The 18,904-nt window shown below is 46.9% G+C and overlaps 1 protein-coding gene across 1 annotated transcript in view; it reads right to left on the reverse strand.

Annotated features, from left to right (window-relative positions):
- LOC135237589 (zinc finger protein 385A-like) overlaps positions 1-18,904 on the reverse strand; it is a 50,519-nt gene continuing 31,615 nt past the window's right edge. Inside the window, exons 4-7 of the mRNA XM_064304874.1 lie at positions 14,809-15,141; positions 3,786-3,970; positions 1,858-1,944; positions 1-1,267 (exon numbers count right to left, since the gene is read on the reverse strand). Coding sequence (XP_064160944.1) covers positions 1,022-1,267; positions 1,858-1,944; positions 3,786-3,970; positions 14,809-15,141 — 851 coding nt within the window. The 3' untranslated portion in view covers positions 1-1,021. The remainder of the gene's footprint in view (positions 1,268-1,857; positions 1,945-3,785; positions 3,971-14,808; positions 15,142-18,904) is intronic.

An 18,904-nucleotide genomic window follows, 5' to 3' on the forward strand; every position in this document is an offset into this window, starting at 1 on the left:
AGGAGATTTATTCCAGGCTTCCTGTTTTTTTCAAATAGTTTATGCCGATCTCACAATAATCTCTTGGTCTCTCTGTGGAGTCCTCTGTCCATACACAGTGAGAGTCTCTATGTTCCGCGTCCTGAAAGCGCCGCCCTCTGTCCCTCCCCCTTATTATTTAGGGAGGGTTTCAGTTATTTACCCCACCCCTCACCCCCACCCCTCCCCTTAGCACACACATGCACACACCTCCTTCAGCTTATGGAAATGTGTGGCTTCATGGTTATATAGCTACGGACTAATCACCAACAGTAATGTTCATCTGGTACTTAGAATGTTTTTTTTTTTTTTTTTTGTCTCACACTGATTGGTCAGTTGCGTGTCCACAACCAGGATCAGGAGGTTCACAGTAAAGCTAACCGGTTCTACCGTTTAGAAACAGACCGAAGCTAGGTGGAGGGCACAGGGATGTCATGTGACTTTGAAGCGGCTACCTTGCTAACATCGACGACAGTCTCCCACCGGCGTGGGACGGGGGGAAGGGCGAGCTCAAGCTGAGATGGGCCCACAGGGCGTCAGCCTAAACGCACTGCACTGTGAGAGAATGCCGAGCGGTCAGCAGTCTATGCATGTGGCCACAGGCTCTACAGGGGAACACGTCTCATTCAGATATATGTCTACATTTTTTCTGCTACGTTGTTACGGTGAAGATCTCAGGGAGGATGACAGAGACGTACAGGGCGCCCCGCTGAATCTTATATTGCACCTACCCCTGCCTCCCTACGCTCGTGCTGTCAGTCAGAAAGTTCTGGAGAGTTCGGCAGCTCAGGGTAGGTGGGGGGAGGGGTGGGGGGCGTGGTTCTCCTTTTTCATTCTGTTCTTCTTCCTTAATGCATTTCTCCACTGTGCGTTCAATTTTATTGGCTAATCAATCAATCAATCATGCCGCGTCTTCACAGTGTGCTTTCGGGAAGCGCTGCTCCTGATTGGCTGGGAGGACGGGGTTTGGGCAGTGGGGTGGGGGTTGGGGGGGGGCAATTCGTCAGTAGGGGGAGAAGAGGATGGGCCCGTGGGTGGTGCGGATGGGCCCAGGGGCTGGCCTCAGGAGGGCATGGCTGAGGGGCGGGCCCTGGAGCAGGTGGGCGTGCGGATGGGCGGGGCCAGCCGAGCGGAGAGCCAGCGGGCTGGAGGACGCCGCGGCAGCCATCGCTGCGGCAACAGCCAGGGGGCTGGGGAGTAGCCCCGCCCCAAGTGCTTTCGGCAGGTCCTTGGAGAAGGATAGCGTGGACTGAGAGAGAGAGAGAGAGAGAGAGAGAGAGAAAAGACAACTCATATTTTAATTTAAAAGTCTGGATGTACCCTTACAATATATTGGCATATATTGTAAAATATATTTGAAGTGCCTTCATATATTTAAATTGATTAATGCATTACCTTTATTACATTATATTTTTATTGCGTATATACATGGGGTATAAAACATACACTAGGTGTTTTAAACTCTGTCTATATGTTTTCACACTTCGGCTGAAGTAGCCTTTGGCTTCAGCAGGTCCACATTCTGTGTTCTGTGATGTGGGGCACTTTGCATGTTAAAGACACCAAACTGCTATGTATCATTATTACTTTGTGTTGCCTAGTTTGCCCCCTCTCCCCACTGCCACAAGGTGGCAGTATTACAGTCCAAATGCAAATGCTGTTATAAAGTTCAATCTATGTGTGTCTACTCAGACAAACTACTGAAATAAAAATGAAAAAAAAAAAAAAAAACATTTCCTCTTGCATTTTCATTATCCAGGAGCTGCAAAACGGAAATGGGCTGCTGTGAAAGTGTGCAGTAACAGGAGACCCCCAGCGGAGGGCGGAGGAGAGCCGTACCGCCAGGTCCATGCGCTTCTTGTGCCGGCTCAGCAGTGGGTTGGGCTTCCCCGCGACGCCGTCTCTGTGCCTTCGGCTGGATATGTGCTGCAGGGGACAGAGGCACACGTCACACACACACACACAACCCCCAAAACCGGAGCACTTCTGGGTCACTGTGCTGTGTGACCTCTGACCTCTCAGAGTGCCTCAGGGGACAGAGGCACACATCACACGCACACACCCCCTCAAAAAGGGAGCACTTCCAGGTCACTGAGCTGTGTGACCTCTGAGTTCTCATGCTGTTCCTGGCCTCTGAGGAATATCTGCACACCATCACTCTGCTTCCTGTCTGGTGACCTTCGACCCCCGCGCTCAAACACTGCCTGCTGCTGTAACAGGCTCCCTAACGGCTTCCTCTGAGCTGAGGGTATGCTGCCCTGTTCTCGTGGCTCTGAGGGTGTACTTTACATAACCCTGTTCAGACGGTCATTTCATCATATACCCAGGAAGGACATTAGTGTGCACATCCAGCCCAAGCTGGGTTCAGGTGTAGAATAAAAAAGGTGAAATATCTGCACACCGAAATTTAAAGCTCCCAGGAAGTCCTTGGGTTTTGGTCGGTGGGTGCCCGATGAAGGTCTTTGTGAGCGAAACGTTGGAAACTCAAATTCTTGGGAACTTTTACTTTCAGCGTGTGGACCCTTTTTTCTGTTTAAGGGTCACGTACCGCACTGGCTCGCTAAATCTTGTTTAGAGAAAAATGTGAATTGTTTTAGTGAATTCCATTCTTTGTTTCTCTTCTTAAGCCCTGATACTGGACACCCTTGCAGAGTTGAGTTTAAGCTCCTTTTCAGGGAGGATAGGTCACACTACATCTGTGTTTTTGTGAAAACATAATTGTTTTGGTAAAGTCTGAGGCCTTTAGTATGTTCTGTCTGGAAGTCCTAAAACAAGAGACCCCCCACGCATAAGCTGTAAAAGTGGTCTTTAAATTACTGTTCAGATTGGGTTTTTTGCAAACAGTTCTCAAGAAAAACAGCAATAATTTCTGACGTCTGTTTTGCAAACGACAGAAATCCCGTAGATGTTGGGAATTAGTTTCGCAAGAATCCAGCAGATGTTCGGGCATGTGGGAAGAATGTCCGAGAAGCTGCGAGAAAGGATCTCCAGTCATCTGAGCCCGTTCTGCGTACGATTGCGAGATGAGGAGTGGTGTGTGTCTGCGGGTGTGAGAACTCCCTCTGCGTGTGTGTGTGTGTGTATGTGTGTGTGTGTGTTTGTGAGAGAGAGAGCTCCCTCTGTGTGTGTCTGTGAGCTCCTTCTCTGTGTGTGTCTGTGTGTGAGAGAGATCCCTCTGTGTGTGTGTCTGTGAGCTCACTGTCTGTGTGTCTGGGTGTGAGAGAGCTGCGTCTGTGTGTGTGTCTGTGTGAGAGAGCTCCCTGTGTGTGTGTGTCTGTGTGTGAGAGAGAGCTGCCTCTCTGTGCATCTTCAGGTGTGAAAGCTCCCTCTTTCTCTCTGTCTCTCTCTCTCTCTGTGAGCTCCCTCTCTGTGCTCTCACCTGTGTGAGCTCCCTCTCTCTCTGTGCTCTCACCTGTGTGAGCTCCCTCTCTCTCTCTCTCTCTCTCTCTCTCTGTGTGAGCTCCCTCTCTGTGCTCTCACCTGTGTGAGCTCCCTCTCTGCGCTCTCACCTGTGTGAGCTCCCTCTCTCTCTCTCTCTCTCTCTCTCTGTGTGAGCTCCCTCTCTGTGCTCTCACCTGTGTGAGCTCCCTCTCTCTCTGTGCTCTCACCTGTGTGAGCTCCCTCTCTCTCTCTCTCTCTCTCTCTGTGTGAGCTCCCTCTCTCTCTGTGCTCTCACCTGTGTGAGCTCCCTCTCTCTCTGTGCTCTCACCTGTGTGAGCTCCCTCTCTGCGCTCTCACCTGTGTGAGCTCTCTCTCTGCGCTCTCACCTGTTTGAGCTGCAGCTCGGAGTTGACTCGCACGTTGCAGATCTCACAGTGGAAGGTGCGTTCCTGAGTGTTGGGGTCCCCCGGGGCCCCCCCCTGCTCCGGGCTGGGCTTGGGGCCCAGACGGGGGTAGGCCTTGATGGGGCCCAGTCCGCTCCTCGCCTCCAGAATAGTTTTGTGTTTGGTACCTGCAGAGGGGGGAGGGGTGGGGAGTTAATTTGGAGGGAACATCCAGGACATTCAGTCAGGCTTCACGGATTACAAGGTTTCATCAGTCTTCAGGCTGGAAGGGTTTCTGTGTTTATGAAATGCTCAAGAAACCATGAGAGAATTGACGGTTGGGTAGGGTTTTCAGAGGGGCAAAATTTTTTAATTTACTATAGTTAAGCGCTTTGTGGAGGACACACAAATACTACAAGATCCTGCAAGTGCACTCTGTTAATTTTCCATTGATAGAACTAACTAAGATGAATGACGTCTTGACTTGAAGTCAGAATTATTGAGTGGCACCCCTAGGAAGCAGAAGCAGTCTGTGTCTAGGACTTTGGAGCAGACAGACAGGGTACAAAAAAATAAATAATAATAATAAGGGGGGAAAAAAACAAGGAAATATATGAATTACTAAATCTACAGGTGCCCTCTATTTGAAGCTGTTAGGATTCAGAGAATTCAGTTAACACATTCCAAACAGTCATGTGGTTTGACCAATCTGTCCGTCAGGCATTGAGTTCTGTGGTGAACAACATGAACCTGAAGAAACAGGACATTCTTTGCCATCTGAGCTCTTCAGTAATGTGTATATTGCTGATGAGCTTAACCTCAGATAACTGGAACAAATGACCTTCCCGTAATTTTTCTGATTTATAAACTCACCAAACCAAAAGCATTCTATTCCAACTGCAGCCCATTGGAATGGAATCAAGGGGTGCATCCCATGCGCTTATTTTTACCTCCTCGCTTCCTTTCCTTGCGTCCTTTCCCAGTATGGAAGGCCAAAAGGGTAAAAATATGGGAAATTGACATGTGGAATCATGTCTTGTCAACATGGGCTCAATCAATCGCTTATTTTTACCTCCTTGCACGCTTGCCTTGCTCCTAGCTCCACCCATCGATGGACACAAAGAAAGGACCCAAAGATCATGACAGCTGGAATGTCCTTGCTTTTTCAAGTGTCAGTTTGTAGCAGGAGTTAAATTGGGATTTGGGCGGTGGGTGGACCCTGAGATCCGGTGGGAGGTGGGTGAAAAAAGGTACAAACCAATGAATGTCTCAGCTCAAAATAGTTATAAATAATGTATTGTGCACATAATTGTAATTAAGGAAAGCAATGTTTTAAAAAGAATGTATACTATTGATGCAAGCTTTTACATAATATATTTCAAGTTTATTGAGTGTCATTAATGCTGAGAATTTATTTTACCCACGAAAATAATCGGTCATCCTCCTCTTATCCTCCCTTTCTTCCTCTTTTATCCATCTTTCTTAAACTGGTGAGGTGCAAAACTTTCCTTTAAACTAATCATTGATCTCAAACTGTTTTAATTAATTTTCAGTGAATAACAAGCTTGCAAACATCTGACTAATCAATTGGAAAGGGACACAGCTTCTTCGCATTGTGTTAGGGAGATTAAATGATAAATGTGATATAGAAAAATCCGTTTTAATCACTAAGCAGTGGCAGAATCTTCCCCTGATTTTCCTTGAGTATCAATACAATTAATCCACAAAATAGGCTACTCAATACTAATATCATATATAGCCAGCTCTCCCCAAATAAGCAGTTTTAGCAAGTAGCCTAGGCCTACATTTATTTTCATTTGCAGTACGAAATTGTGCACATTTTTAATCAACATTATTTGCGGATACATTCATTTCTTTCTCCGCACTCGTATTCATGGCAAATATCTGCAATGCGTAGATTGTAAACAAAATTGAAGTGCAGGTTTTGTTTTTGCTGGTTATTCTGAAAGCTAAAACGGTAGATAACAGACTGGTGTATCATGTTTGTTAAGTGTAGACTACTTGGTGATTAAAACGGATTTTTAACGAATAAATTGAATGTATGATTTAATCCCCCAACACGGTATGAAGACGCTGTGTGTTAGGCTACTTGCCATGTGATTAATCTGATCATTGGCACACTTGATAATAAAGGAAAATTACTAATGAAAACAGGTTGAGATCAATGATTAGTTAAAAAGAAAGTTTTGCGCCCCACCAATTTTCAGCTCACCAGTCGCCGCTTAATAAAACGTTATGTAGCCTATGTGGGAAATATTCAATCCTAGTTTAGCTGCTGACCAGCAACCTGCTGATTTTGCTCAAGCAATCAAAGTTGCCGTTAATAATAGCCGACGTTCGTGGGGGCTGTTTATTCATCTCTCTTCAAAATGTTGCATAGGCTAGATGAAATTACATGTTAATGAAATTACCTACCGCTTCCAAACAATCAACGACATTTTTCTTTCTGTGCCTGTCTATATAAACGACTGTCCCTCCTGAGTTTTTTTTTTTTTCAGATTTTTGATTGGTTGGGCGAGTAACTGGCTAGAGGGAACACATGGACTGGAGCCTACGAAAAATGGACTGGCTTGTCATAGTTATTTATAAAACTGCCGGTCAAAATAATTTATTTATTTACCAAAGGTGGCTGGACGCCGTCCACCCGCGGCCACCCCCAATTTAACCCCTGGTTTGTAGCCATATCAATTACAGACACGGCAGATGGGGAGAGGTGGATCCACAGGTCAATTATTTACACATCACGTGTTCCAAAAAAAAATCCCACAAAGGATGCACTCATTTTTCCTTGCTCAAGCATCCTTCGGGAGCCTCCTAGCCACCTAGTTCCATCATGGAGCGTTTAACGGATTGGAATCCCCTTAATGATGGCAGACCTTGATCGCTTTCCGAGTCAGTCAAGGACCTAGAAGACACTTCAGTGACATGGACGAATGAAATAAGCAAATGGAATGAGCCCTAGATGACAATTTGACATATTTTTTTTTACCTGTTTGGCCTTCCATACAAGGAAAGAACTCAAGGATAGCAAGGAGGTAAAAAATAGCGATTGGAATGCACCCAAGGTTTGAGATGGGGACAGCACTTTCAAATTTTAACCACAAGAGGGCATAGTTGTTATTTTTATTCCTGTATCCCAGAGATCAATCCCACCACTGACCACTAGAGGGCAGCAGCAGCACAACTACTGTACTTCTCAGTTGAATGCTGCTGTTACTGACTCACTACAGAGAGACACCGGCTGTATCTTACTAATTTAGAAATATGACATTTACATAAACATGACACATTAACATTAATGACATCATCTCTCTTTTATCTGTTTTGTCCATATTCCAATCTGAAATGTCTGAATTTCGACTAAATGCACAAAAGGAATGAAAATTTAGTGGAATGCTTTTCACAGACACATATTTATTTATTTATTTATTTATTTATTTTTATTCCTTGTCCTGTCGGGACACAGCGTATGAGCCACTGGCTCTGTTGTGGGCTACATGCTATAGCATGTGCTTGTGTTCTTCTAAGAGAATCCGCATTGCTTATAGTTAACCAACAATGACACCGTCAGGTCTGTTTGTGCTACTAAAAAACAGGAGATCTGTTTTTCCAGCACGTGCCCTTCAATCGAATTTAGGGATGTGGTCTCAACTGACAAAGGATTAATTACACTAGTTGTTCAAGGTCCTACTATAATAAATACTAATTTATAGATAGTAGAACTAATAAAGCAAATCAGTCAAATCTTCTCAAATACAATGCGCCAATATGAGGGACAGTGGAAAGAAAAGATTAATATTAATTCCATTTAAAAAATCTTTTAAACCAAAAAAATAATAATACTAAAATTGGCTGTCATGTATTTTCTTATTTTCCCATTTCTATACAAATACAGTGGAATTCAACTGAATCTGACTGAAGCACATTTCCCGCAAATGGTTATGAAGAGTGTCAGGGTGTAGAGATCACCACTTCTGTTACAGCCTAACTAAATCAGAAAACACAGAGATCAAGCTTGCTGAACACTTCTTCAGAGTATGGACGCTCTGTTTCAACTCAAAAGCTTGCAAAATTGATATCGGAGTTAGCCTCTGAATATCTGACTGCAATACAAAATACCAGCTGTGTGACACCCCAAGGCCCGAGGTGAAAGCTGGCCTGGAACAGTACCTCCAGGCTATAGCTGCGGCTAGCTGTGTGTTCTGCAGTCCTAACTGAACGACTCCGGGGGGGGGGGGGGGGGGGGGCACACTTCAGCCATGATGAGTAGCCTAGACCTTCACTTGGTTACCTATGGCCTGGGAACAACGTAGCCAAAGGAATCTGGCTATGGTCACAAAAGAGCTACAATTTTTGCCATTAGCTTTATGTGACCGCACTCTCAGGGCTGTCTCACACCCGGGGGGGGAATTAACAGTGGGGGGGAGGGGGGTTTCCCTGCCACTGCTGACGTCGTCCCCTCCTCTCCTTTGTGCTAATATCATGATAATGCCATCATTATTCTAGATGTGTGCTTAATAAATCCCAAACAAGCGATAAACGTTAACACTCTTAGACGTGTGACTTATGCCATAGCGTTCCCTTTTCGCTGCTGCTGGCGGCTGTAGTCATTGTTATTCTGTGTCTGCGGCAATCGGTTCCCCGGTCGGCGATTGTCGCTGACAACTGCTGCTGCCACCGGTCCCCCCACCCCGGTCCCACCCACCCACCGGTTCCCCCACCCCGGTCCCACCCACCCCCGGTTCCCCCTCTCTCTCTTCGTCGCGATCCGCAAACCCGCTGATGCCCGCTCGCTCGGAAACGTCTCCCGCTGTCCTTACGCGGGAGCAGCCGCGATCACGCGGCGCAGCCCGCTCCCCCAGCCCCGCCCCGCGCCCATCCGCCTCCGCTCGGCGGCACAGCGCACGGCTGCAGCCCCGAGTCTTCCTCCGTTTCCTGTCTGTTTCTCAGCATCACAGAGCTGTGAGGATATAAACTGGTTCCAGGCTGCCTCGCTGGCGGGTGTCTCCGCTTTATGTCTGAATCCGTCCTTCAGTCCGGCCGCGTACGACGTGCCAGCTGCCGCGGTGTGTGCGCGCGCGCGTTCTCTTCCCGCGTTCACGCGTCTGCGATGTGCGTAACAACCGCCGTGCACGAGCAGAGGTACTGACTGTGTTTGAGTCGAGTTTAAGAGGTCGACTGCGTGCTGTATGTACAGATATGAATGATTTATAGGGACATGCTACAAACCTGTTTCAGAATCTCTGTATATGAAATGATGCATAATATTCAGAAAAAGGAAAAAGCAATATGTCGAATGCCTCCTTGTTGTTTTAGTACTCTACCGCCAACCTCTCTATGTGTCTGATTTAATTTTGAGGCAGCAGGAATTTCAGTATTGTTAACCGTTTTGCTGACTGCAGCAGCTTGCTCTGGACCCATCGGTGAAGACCGATGGCAGTGTGGGGACAGCGGACCTGGAGGAAGGCCAAAGGACATTACGGGAGCTTTATCACTGCAGGCGCTGGCTCTCCAGCTAATTTAAAAAACAACACGAACCACAAAGCCAGCTAATCCACCCTGGATACAAAAACAAGGGGAAAAAACATCACCAAAGAGGGAGAAGAACACAATGTACATTTTCACATCAAAAAAAACATTAAATCTGCAGAATAAGGGGTTCTCTAGTTCTCCTCCTGGTTGTTCAAGATTTACACGTCAGTACTTAGCAGGCATCATTATACTGAGCAATTTATAACGCAGATGTTGTTTTTTCCACAAACGATCCATTTATACTGAAGCAGTTAAGCAGGTTAAGTACCTCACTCAAGGGTAGAACAGCAATGGTCCAGCTGGGAATCAAACCCGCAGACTTTTAAAGCCCAGTTCCCTATCCACTACACCACACTGCTCCCCCTGTAGCCAGTTCCCTATCCACTACACCACACTGCTCCTCCTGTAGCCAGTTCCCTATCCACTACACCACACTGCTCCCCCTGTAGCCAGTTCCCTATCCACTACACCACACTGCTCCCCAGACCCTGTCGCCAGTTCCCTATCCACTACACCACATTGCTCCCCTGGCCCTGTAGCTCAGTTCCCTATCCACTACACCACACTGCTCCCCCTGTAGCCAGTTCCCTATCCACTACACCGCATTGCTCCCCCTGTAGCCAGTTCCCTATCCACTACACCACACCGCTCCCCTGGCCCTGTAGCTCAGTTCCCCATCCACTACACCACACTGCTCCTCTGACCCTGTAGCTCAGTTCCCTATCCACTACACCACACTGCTCCTCTGACCCTGTAGCCAGTTCCCTATCCACTACACCACACTGCTCCCCCTGTAGCCAGTTCCCTATCCACTACACCACACTGTTCCCCTGGCCCTGTAGCCAGTTCCCTATCCACTACACCACACTGCTCCTCTGGCCCTGTAGCCAGTTCCCTATCCACTACACCACACTGCTCCCCTGGCCCTGTAGCCAGTTCCCTACCCACTACACCACACTGCTCCCCCTGTAGCCAGTTCCCTATCCACTACACCACACTGCTCCCCCTGTAGCCAGTTCCCTATCCACTACACCACACTGCTCCCCCTGTAGCCAGTTCCCTATCCACTACACCACACTGCTCCCCCTGTAGCCAGTTCCCTATCCACTACACCACACTGCTCCTCTGGCCCTGTAGCCAGTTCCCTATCCACTACACCACACTGCTCCCCCTGTAGCCAGTTCCCTATCCACTACACCACACTGCTCCCCTGGCCCTGTAGCAAGCACCACTGGGGCTGGCCGCACAGTGTTGGCTTGGCTGAGTGACTCCGCATCTTAAGCCACTTTTCCACCGCATGGTACCGGCTCGACTCGACTCTGCTGGACTCTACTCACTTTTGGTACCAGGTACTTCGTTTTCCACTGCAGATAGTACCCCCGTTAATGTAGCTGGTCATCATAGCGATGCCGCATGAAACTGCCGTGACATCATCTTCAACGTGACACACACAGGAACAATAGAGGATATCGAAGGGGTAGTGTTCTCGGTTCTCGGTATGTGGCTGTTTGTCACAGCAAGGAGACAAATTTTGTTTCAGAATAGGCTGAATGCAGCAAGACAAAAGACTGCTAAAAAAACAGGAGAGTTTGGGAAATCCTACATCAGAGCTCAGACAACAAGACGACTCGTTGCTCAAAGGCGACACAAGAGGATAAGTGACGATTCTCTCTGACCAATCAGTGGCCTTCAGTGTTTTCATGTCACCTTTTGGTATCACCTCAGCTTACTTGGAACCTTGATGGAGGTGATACCAAAAAAAAGTACCAGGTACTATCCGCAACTTTTGCCTGATGGAAAACCTAAAAGTCGAGTAGAGTCGACTCGAGTTGAGCCGGTACCATGCAGTGGAAAAGCGGCTTTTGAGTAGGCTACAGGTTCAGACCAGAGCTAGTGGAAACCATGGCCTGCAGGTCAAGATTTCAACTACCATCAGCACCTGCTAGCAGGTCTGGACTTCAGCTCCAAGCAGCACCCGCTAATAGTTCTGGACTTCAGCTCCCATAATCACCTTCTGCTGTGAAATGTTTTATGAGGTTCTTAGTGAATCTTCACAGTAAATGACTTGTTCAGTGAAGCAACATGCAGTAGCAGCTAAGCAAGCCTAAGGGATAGGACTGAAAGCTCTATTCACAGTAAAACCCCCGCACTTATGTTACCATGACTACACACCAACGTTCACCAAATGGGGTTCTTCTACTTTCTAAGAAGCAACCAACATGGTGCTCCTTTAAGTGTTTAATGGTAGCTATCACAGAACACTGACGTTAATTTACCTCAGAACAATACAAGCAAGCAATGAATCAGTGTAGCATTTGGTCCGCCAGAGAGGCGGGTTGGTCTCGGCTGTGCCGGCTGGTGGAGAGAGCACGCACCTGGGCTGCGTTAGCTAATTAGCCCAGGGGCTTCTTTACAGAGTACAGGACCGAGACCAGGAGCACGCCCCGAGAGAGCGAGTTTTGAGTTAGTTTCGGTTAGTTTCAGTTTTATTTCCTTGAAAATGACGGTAAAAGTAAACCGGCACTGAAAAGTAGAAGGAGCTTGTCCGGTGAAAAGCAGGCCCGCTACGGGCAGCGTGCTGAGAAGCGGTCACTCTGTTTTACTTTCTTTTGTTCTTTTTAAAATGTTTTTCTCTTTTTGCGTGGAACCCTTGAGGGGGAAGAGTGATGATGTTCATTTATTTCATTTTGTGTTGGTCTGAGTGCACTCCGTCTCCAAGCGGCAACCAACGGTGTTCCCCGGCACTGCCGCATCTCCCTCCCAGGGGTGTCACGCTGGCGTGTGGCGATCAGTCACCCACCCACACGGGCCCTCAGCCCAGTTCTGTTCTTTTATTTATTTTTTGTTCCAGAAGCTGGTGTAGACTGATCTCCTGGAGCCCTATGGAAGGTCCTCCAGTCCTGGTCCCGAGAGCCACAGGATGCGCTGACCTTTTACTCTGTGGTTTCTTCAGCCCCATGAAACCAGGTGAGGTGAGTTACCTGTGCAATCCACTGCTTTAACTGATCGATTACGTGCTGAGTAACAGTAAGAGCCAGCAGGACCCTGCAGCTCTCCAGGACCCTGGGAGGGATCTGCTCTACGCCAGAGTTTCTGAAGATATGGAGCTGAAAATGGGTCATGGTACTGTATGAGGTGGGTCCTGTACTGAGCCTGTACTCCTCTACAGGCTATAGTGGCATGCGTGTTTGTCGGGTCCCTGAAATATACAAATTTATAATTTGGGTCCTGGTTAAAACGTTTTAAAACCAGTGCTCTATATGTTACCAGCTGTTTTTTCATTTCCATGAGCAGTTCAACGTCATAAAAACTTTACAGTCCATTTACAGTCCGTTTTCTCTTTATGTGTAGTTTCATTCCCACATGGCCAGTCGCGTGCTATCAGGGAATCAACTTCCTCATTTTGTTAAAACCTCACGCGAGCGGAAATGCAGCCGGTTTGAGAGTCCGATAAACGGCTTAACCCGACGGAATGAGCAGCTTCTCGCGGCCGGGGGCCGCGGAGAGGCGGAGTTTTCTGAGGCTTCCTGCTCTCACACCTGAAGTTGTCGTTCGCGCTTAATGTACATCTCGCCAGCGCTGTCAGAAGAGCTTTAAAAAATTCATCAGTGCGCCGTGTTTCGCGGTCACCGTAATGTGCTGGAATGCCCAGCGATGTATCCAACCACGATGCCCTTGCCGTAGAACATTAATATTTCAAAGGGGAACCTTCCCTTAAATGAATCGCGCCAGCTCTGGAGGGGGAACTGTTTAAATCCTGGCCGACTGAGCACAGCGAGGAAAGCCCTGCATCAGCAGCAGGTTTAATAGAACAAGGTCCGGACGGTATCCACACGCCTGCCAAGCTGGTATTAAACTGCTCCGCTTGTTTACATGCCTGGCGTACTACCGCCCTGTTAACAGTCAGTGGAGACAATTCACAGTCTGTTTTAACGCGTCACAGTCTGTTTTATTTACCCTTGGTGGCAGAGAGAGAAAGTGGTGTTCAGCACATGTTGTGGACGGCACATATAGCGACATTTAAAGTTCAGTGAGTCGATTGTAAGAAATTATTTCCACTGTCTTAACTCTTTTAAAATGTTGCTTCGTGTATAACAGCGATGTATTACTTGAACAGTCCGCAGACATAATTTATCTGTAAATATGTAAATATAAGTGCATTTAAAATAATTGTAAATCTATTTAAATTGACAGATTTTCATTCAGTAGCAGTACCACAGAGTGGGGGCGACATAGCTCAGGAGGTAAGACCGATTGTCCGATTGTCTTTGACACCCCGCCCTGGGCGTGTCAAAGTGTCCTTGAGCAAGACACCTAACCCCTAACTGCTCTGGCAAATGAGAGGCATCAATTGTAAAGCGCTTTGGATATAAGCGCTATTTAAATGCAGTCCATTTACCAGAGAGGATAGAAGGCCATGTGACAGCAAGGTGGCTCCAGCAGGGGGAGCCATAGAACCCTGACTGACTCTTGATCAGCCTGCTTAAGCCATCTGTCTGAACCACAGAGTGAGAAGCACGGAGGTGGCAGCATCATGTTGTGGGGGTGCTTTGCTGCAGGAGGGACTGGTGCACTTCACAAAATAGATGGCATCATGAGGAAGGAAAATTATGTGGATATATTGAAGCAACATCTCAAGACATCAGCCAGGAAGTTAAAGCTTGGTCGCAAATGGCTCTTCCAAATGGACAATAACCCAAAGCATAAGTTGTGGCAAAATGGCTTAAGGACAACAAAGTCAAGGTATTGGAGTGGCCATCACAAAGTCCTGACCTCAATCCAATCAAAACTTTGTGGGCAGAACTGAAAAAGCGTGTGTGAGCAAGGAGGCCTACAGACCTGACTCAGTTACACCAGTTGTCAAGAGGAATGGGCCAAAATTCCAGAAAGCTTGTGGAAGGCTACCCGAAACGTTTGACCCAAATTAAACAGTTTAAAGGCAATGCTACCAAATACTAACTAAATACTACTAGTGTATGTAAACTTCTGAAATAAATCATTCTCTACTATTATTCTGTGTCTTAAAATAAAGTTGTGATCCTAACTGACCTAAGAACAGGAATGTTCACTAGGATTACATGTCAGGAATTGTGAAAAACTTAGTTTAAATGGATTTGGCTAAGGTGTATGTAAACTTTCGACTTCAATTGTATGCCTGTGTGCTTATCTGTGCATTTATTTGTGCGTATGTGTGTGTGTTCATCCGTGCATTTGTGTGTGTGTGTGTGTTTGTTTTTTTGTGTGCATGTGCATGTATCTGCTTATGTGTGCATAAATGTTGGCTGCTGGATCGATCTTACATCCAAACCTGCTTTCGAGAGTAAATGTAGAATGAGTTTAATGTGTTAACAGAGTCTGTTGAGAGTAAATGTAGAATGAGTTTAATGTGGTGACAGAGTCTGTTGAGAGTAAATGTAGAATGAGTTTAATGTGGTGACAGCCAATGGCATAGAGCGCTGCAGTAAACACGCACCTTTGTTGTGGGCCTCCAGCTGGGACAGGGAGTTGACGGCCACTTTGCACAGCGAGCAGTACAGCAGCTTCTTGGCCTTGTCCTCCTCGGACTCGGCCGGGCTGAGGGCCGGGGAGGGCGCGGCCAGGGCCCCCGGGGCCGGCTGATCGGGGTGGGGGGTGCTGCGGCCGGGGGCGGGGGATGAGGAAGAGGAGGCGGGCAGCAGGGAGGTGGAGGGAGGAGCGAGGGGCGAGGCAGGGAGCAGGGGGACGTCGGGCGCAGAGGAGGCGGGGACAGGGAAGGCGGCTGTGGCCAATGGGATCCCGTTCATCAGCGGGATGGGCGGGGCATCTTCTGCAAGAGAAGAGGAAGGGACTCTGTCACACACAGAAATCAGGAGAACTATTCGGCTTCATTTGCCTCCATTCAGTCAGGAAGCAAGAACAAGAACAAGAACAAGCAACTGGTCATATTTAATAAAGATAAAACGCTGCTGTTACTGCATGAAGAAGCATAATAGTGAGGTTTATGCTAAATGTAACATCAGTTTCCCCCTCTGCACCTACAGGACCCGATTCTGTTGCCCCTGAAGCTGAAATTTCAGAACATTCTGAGACGGGTAGCTAACGAAGGCGCTACGCTAACACCCCCCAACCCTGGCCCTGGGGAACCACACAGTGAGCGGCTTTCTGCTGTTACTCAGCGCTTAATTCAGTCATTAATTATGAATGGCCGGCTGAACACGCAGAGGGAAGGCCTGCTTCAGCAGCGGATTCCATAAAACACAGAAGCTGTTACTCAGAACTTAATTCAGTAATTCATTAGCGGTTGATTACACTGTTACCTCCTGGATCTTTGGTTTATATTGGTTACTGATATTAATGGTGAAAACAGAAACCCAGCAGACCCTGCGGCTCTCCAGGACCAGGGCTGGGCCCACCCATGCTAAAGTTATAACATAACATAACATTATGACGAGAACAGGCCATTCAGCCCAACAACGCTCACCATTTTCCTAACTAAATTAGTGCTCTGATTACCTAGAGACTAGATAGTATCTAACATGGTATCAAGCCTAGTCTTGAAAATCCCCAGAGTTCCTGCCTCTACTACATGACCTGGCAGGCTAATCCACACATTGACTACTCACTGCGTGAAAAAATTCTTCCTAATGTCTGTATGGAATCTACCTTTTGTTAATTTCCATTTATGACCCCTTGTTTGACTAACAGAACTCAACCTGAAGAATCTCTTGTAGTTCACTCTGTTGATCCCCTTTATGAATTTAAAAGCCTCAATCAAATCACCCCTGAGTTGCCTTTTACTAAGCTTGAAGATTGTAAGCATCTTTCCTCATAGCTTTTATCTTTCATACCAAGAATCAGTTTGTTTGTTCTTCTTTGAACTTTTTCCAGAGCCTCTATATCTTTCTTGTAGTACGGTTCCCAGAACTGCACACAGTACTCAAAGTGTGGTCTAACAAATGTATTGTATAAGATAAGTATAACTTCCTTGGATTTATACTCAATACTTTTGGCTATAAATCCCAGTATCTTGTTGGCCTTTTTATTACTGCTACAGCACAGTGCCTAGAACCAGAAAGGTTTTGATCAACTATAACTCTCAAGTCTTTTTCAAATTGAGCACATTCAAATTTTGTTCCTCCCATAAAGTAATCCTGCCTAATGATTTTATTTCCCACATGAAGAACTTTACATTTGGCTATATTAAATTTCATTTGCCAGGTTTCCGCCCACTTTTAGATTTTATTTAAATCTTCTTGGATTACTTTAGTAGATTCCAAACTATTAGCTGGAACTCCCAGTTTTGTATCATCTGCAAATTTGTCTAATATTCCTGCCAAGGTCATTGATATAAATGAGGAAGAGCAGTGGTCCCAGCACCGATCCTTGTGGGACTCCCCTATAAACAGTTCCCTGCTCAAATATTATCCCTCCTATTACTACTTTTTGTGTTCTACCCTGTAGCCAGTTCTGAATCCACTCTGAAATATGTCCTTGAATTCCTACTGTCTTCATTTTACTAACTCTATGCCTCTCATGTGGTATCTTATGGAATGCTTTTTGGAAATCTAGATAATATCATAAGCCTTGTTATAATCAAAACACTTGGTAGCTTCTTCAAAGAATACCAGAAGGTTTTTCAGACATAACCTTCCCTTACGAAAACCATGCTGGCTATCCCTTAGGATGTTGCTATTTTCAAGAAATACTTAAACTGACAGGCAGTTGGTGTCTCGTCACAGTCCCTGGTCCTCTCTTTCACAGTCCCTGGTTATCTCTTTCACAGTCCCTGGTTATCTCTTTCACAGTCCCTGATTATCTCTTTCACATTCCCTGGTTATCTCTTTCACAGTCCCTGGTTATCTCTTTCACAGCCACTTTTCTTTCACAGTCTGCTTTACTCTTTCATAGTCCTCTGATTCATCGACTCTTCACAGTCCCTGATTACTCTTTCACAGTCCCTGATTACTCTTTCACAGTCCTTGGTCCTCTCTTTCACAGTCCCTGCTCTCCTCTCTCACAGTCCCTGCTCTCCTCTCTCACAGCCCCTGCTCTCCTCTCTCACAGTCCCTGCTCTCTCTTTCACAGTCCCTGCTCTCCTCTCTCACAGTCCCTGCTCTCCTCTCTACAGTCCCTGTTCTCTCACAGTCCCTGCTCCCTCTTACACAGTCCCTGCTCTCCTCTCTCACAGTCCCTGCTCACTCTTTCACAGTCCCTGCTCTCCTCTCTCACAGTCCCTGCTCTCTCTCTCACAGTCCCTGCTCTCTTCTTTCACAGTCCCTGATTATCTCTTTCACAGTCCCCACTTTATTCTTTCACAGTCCCTGCTTTACTCTTTCATAGTCCCTGATTACTCTTTCACAGTCCCTGCTCTCCTCTCTCACAGTCCCTGCTCTCCTCTCTCACAGTCCCTGCTCCACTCTTTCACAGTCCCTGCTCTCCTCTCTCACAGTCCCTGCTCCACTCTCTCACAGTCCCTGCTCACTCTTTCACAGAGCTTGCTTTCACCTTAATTACTCAGTTTTTTTAAGCACAGGAGACAAACGAGCAGCCGGTAGCCATTAATCGCCGGAGGAAGGATTGCCTGATGGCGGGAACGCGCGATTATGATCCTGCGTACGACAGCAGGCGCACAGAGAATCATCGATCTAACATCTCGTAACGGCGGATTTATTGAACGCCCGCTGGATTAATGGCGGCCCCCTGCCACCTTGCAGCTGTAATGCTTAAACGAGGTCAGGAGGAAAGTGCACCTCTCCCCAGTATACTGCAGTCTCACATCCCAACACTCTCTCAGGACTTAACATGGAGTTCACTCCTGCTGGAGGATTATGGGCCATGGAGTTCACGCCCACTGGAGGATTATGGGCCATGGAGTTCACTCCCACCGGAGGGTTATGGGGCATGGAGTTCACTCCCACCGGAGGGTTATGGGGCATGGAGTTCACTCCTGCTGGAGGATTATGGGACACAAAGTTAACTCCCACTAGAGGATTATGGGAGAAAAAGAGCAGATCTGTCTCATTACTCTTGCATTACTTAATGATCTGATCCACATATTTTTGTAACTATTTCTTCGGAGGTCATAATCTTTTTTCTCAAGCAAAGAGAGAGGCAAACACTGTGGTGCCAAATGATTTCTGAATGGGAATTGAGTCAGGTGACGTAGGCCCCACCCACACCTGTACCCACACCAAGATGCCAAGATTGTGGATGACCCCTCTTTGGGAGCACCTACACTGAAGTGGGGTGCAGTTTCTCCTTCATCTGGAATGACCAATTAATGTCATTAATTGTTACTAAGCACCTAATTCTGTCATTAATTAGCAGTTGATTACACTGTCTGGATCTTTGGTTTATGTTGGTCGCTAATATTAATGGTGTAAATAAACCAAGCAGACCCTGTGGCTCTCCAGGACCAGGGCTGGGGACCCCAGCAGACCCTGTGGCTCTCCAGGACCAGGACTGGGCCCCCCTTGCACTAAAGTTATGTTTGAATCTGTAATGATGAATATTTTATGGTCAGAGTGCAACAGAGTAGCAAGCTGAAAACTTTCCATCAAAAGAACAAGATCAAAGGTCCCCCCCTGGGT

This window comes from Anguilla rostrata, chromosome 13 (assembly GCF_018555375.3).
Source record: "Anguilla rostrata isolate EN2019 chromosome 13, ASM1855537v3, whole genome shotgun sequence".
Classification (NCBI taxonomy): Eukaryota; Metazoa; Chordata; class Actinopteri; order Anguilliformes; family Anguillidae; genus Anguilla; species Anguilla rostrata.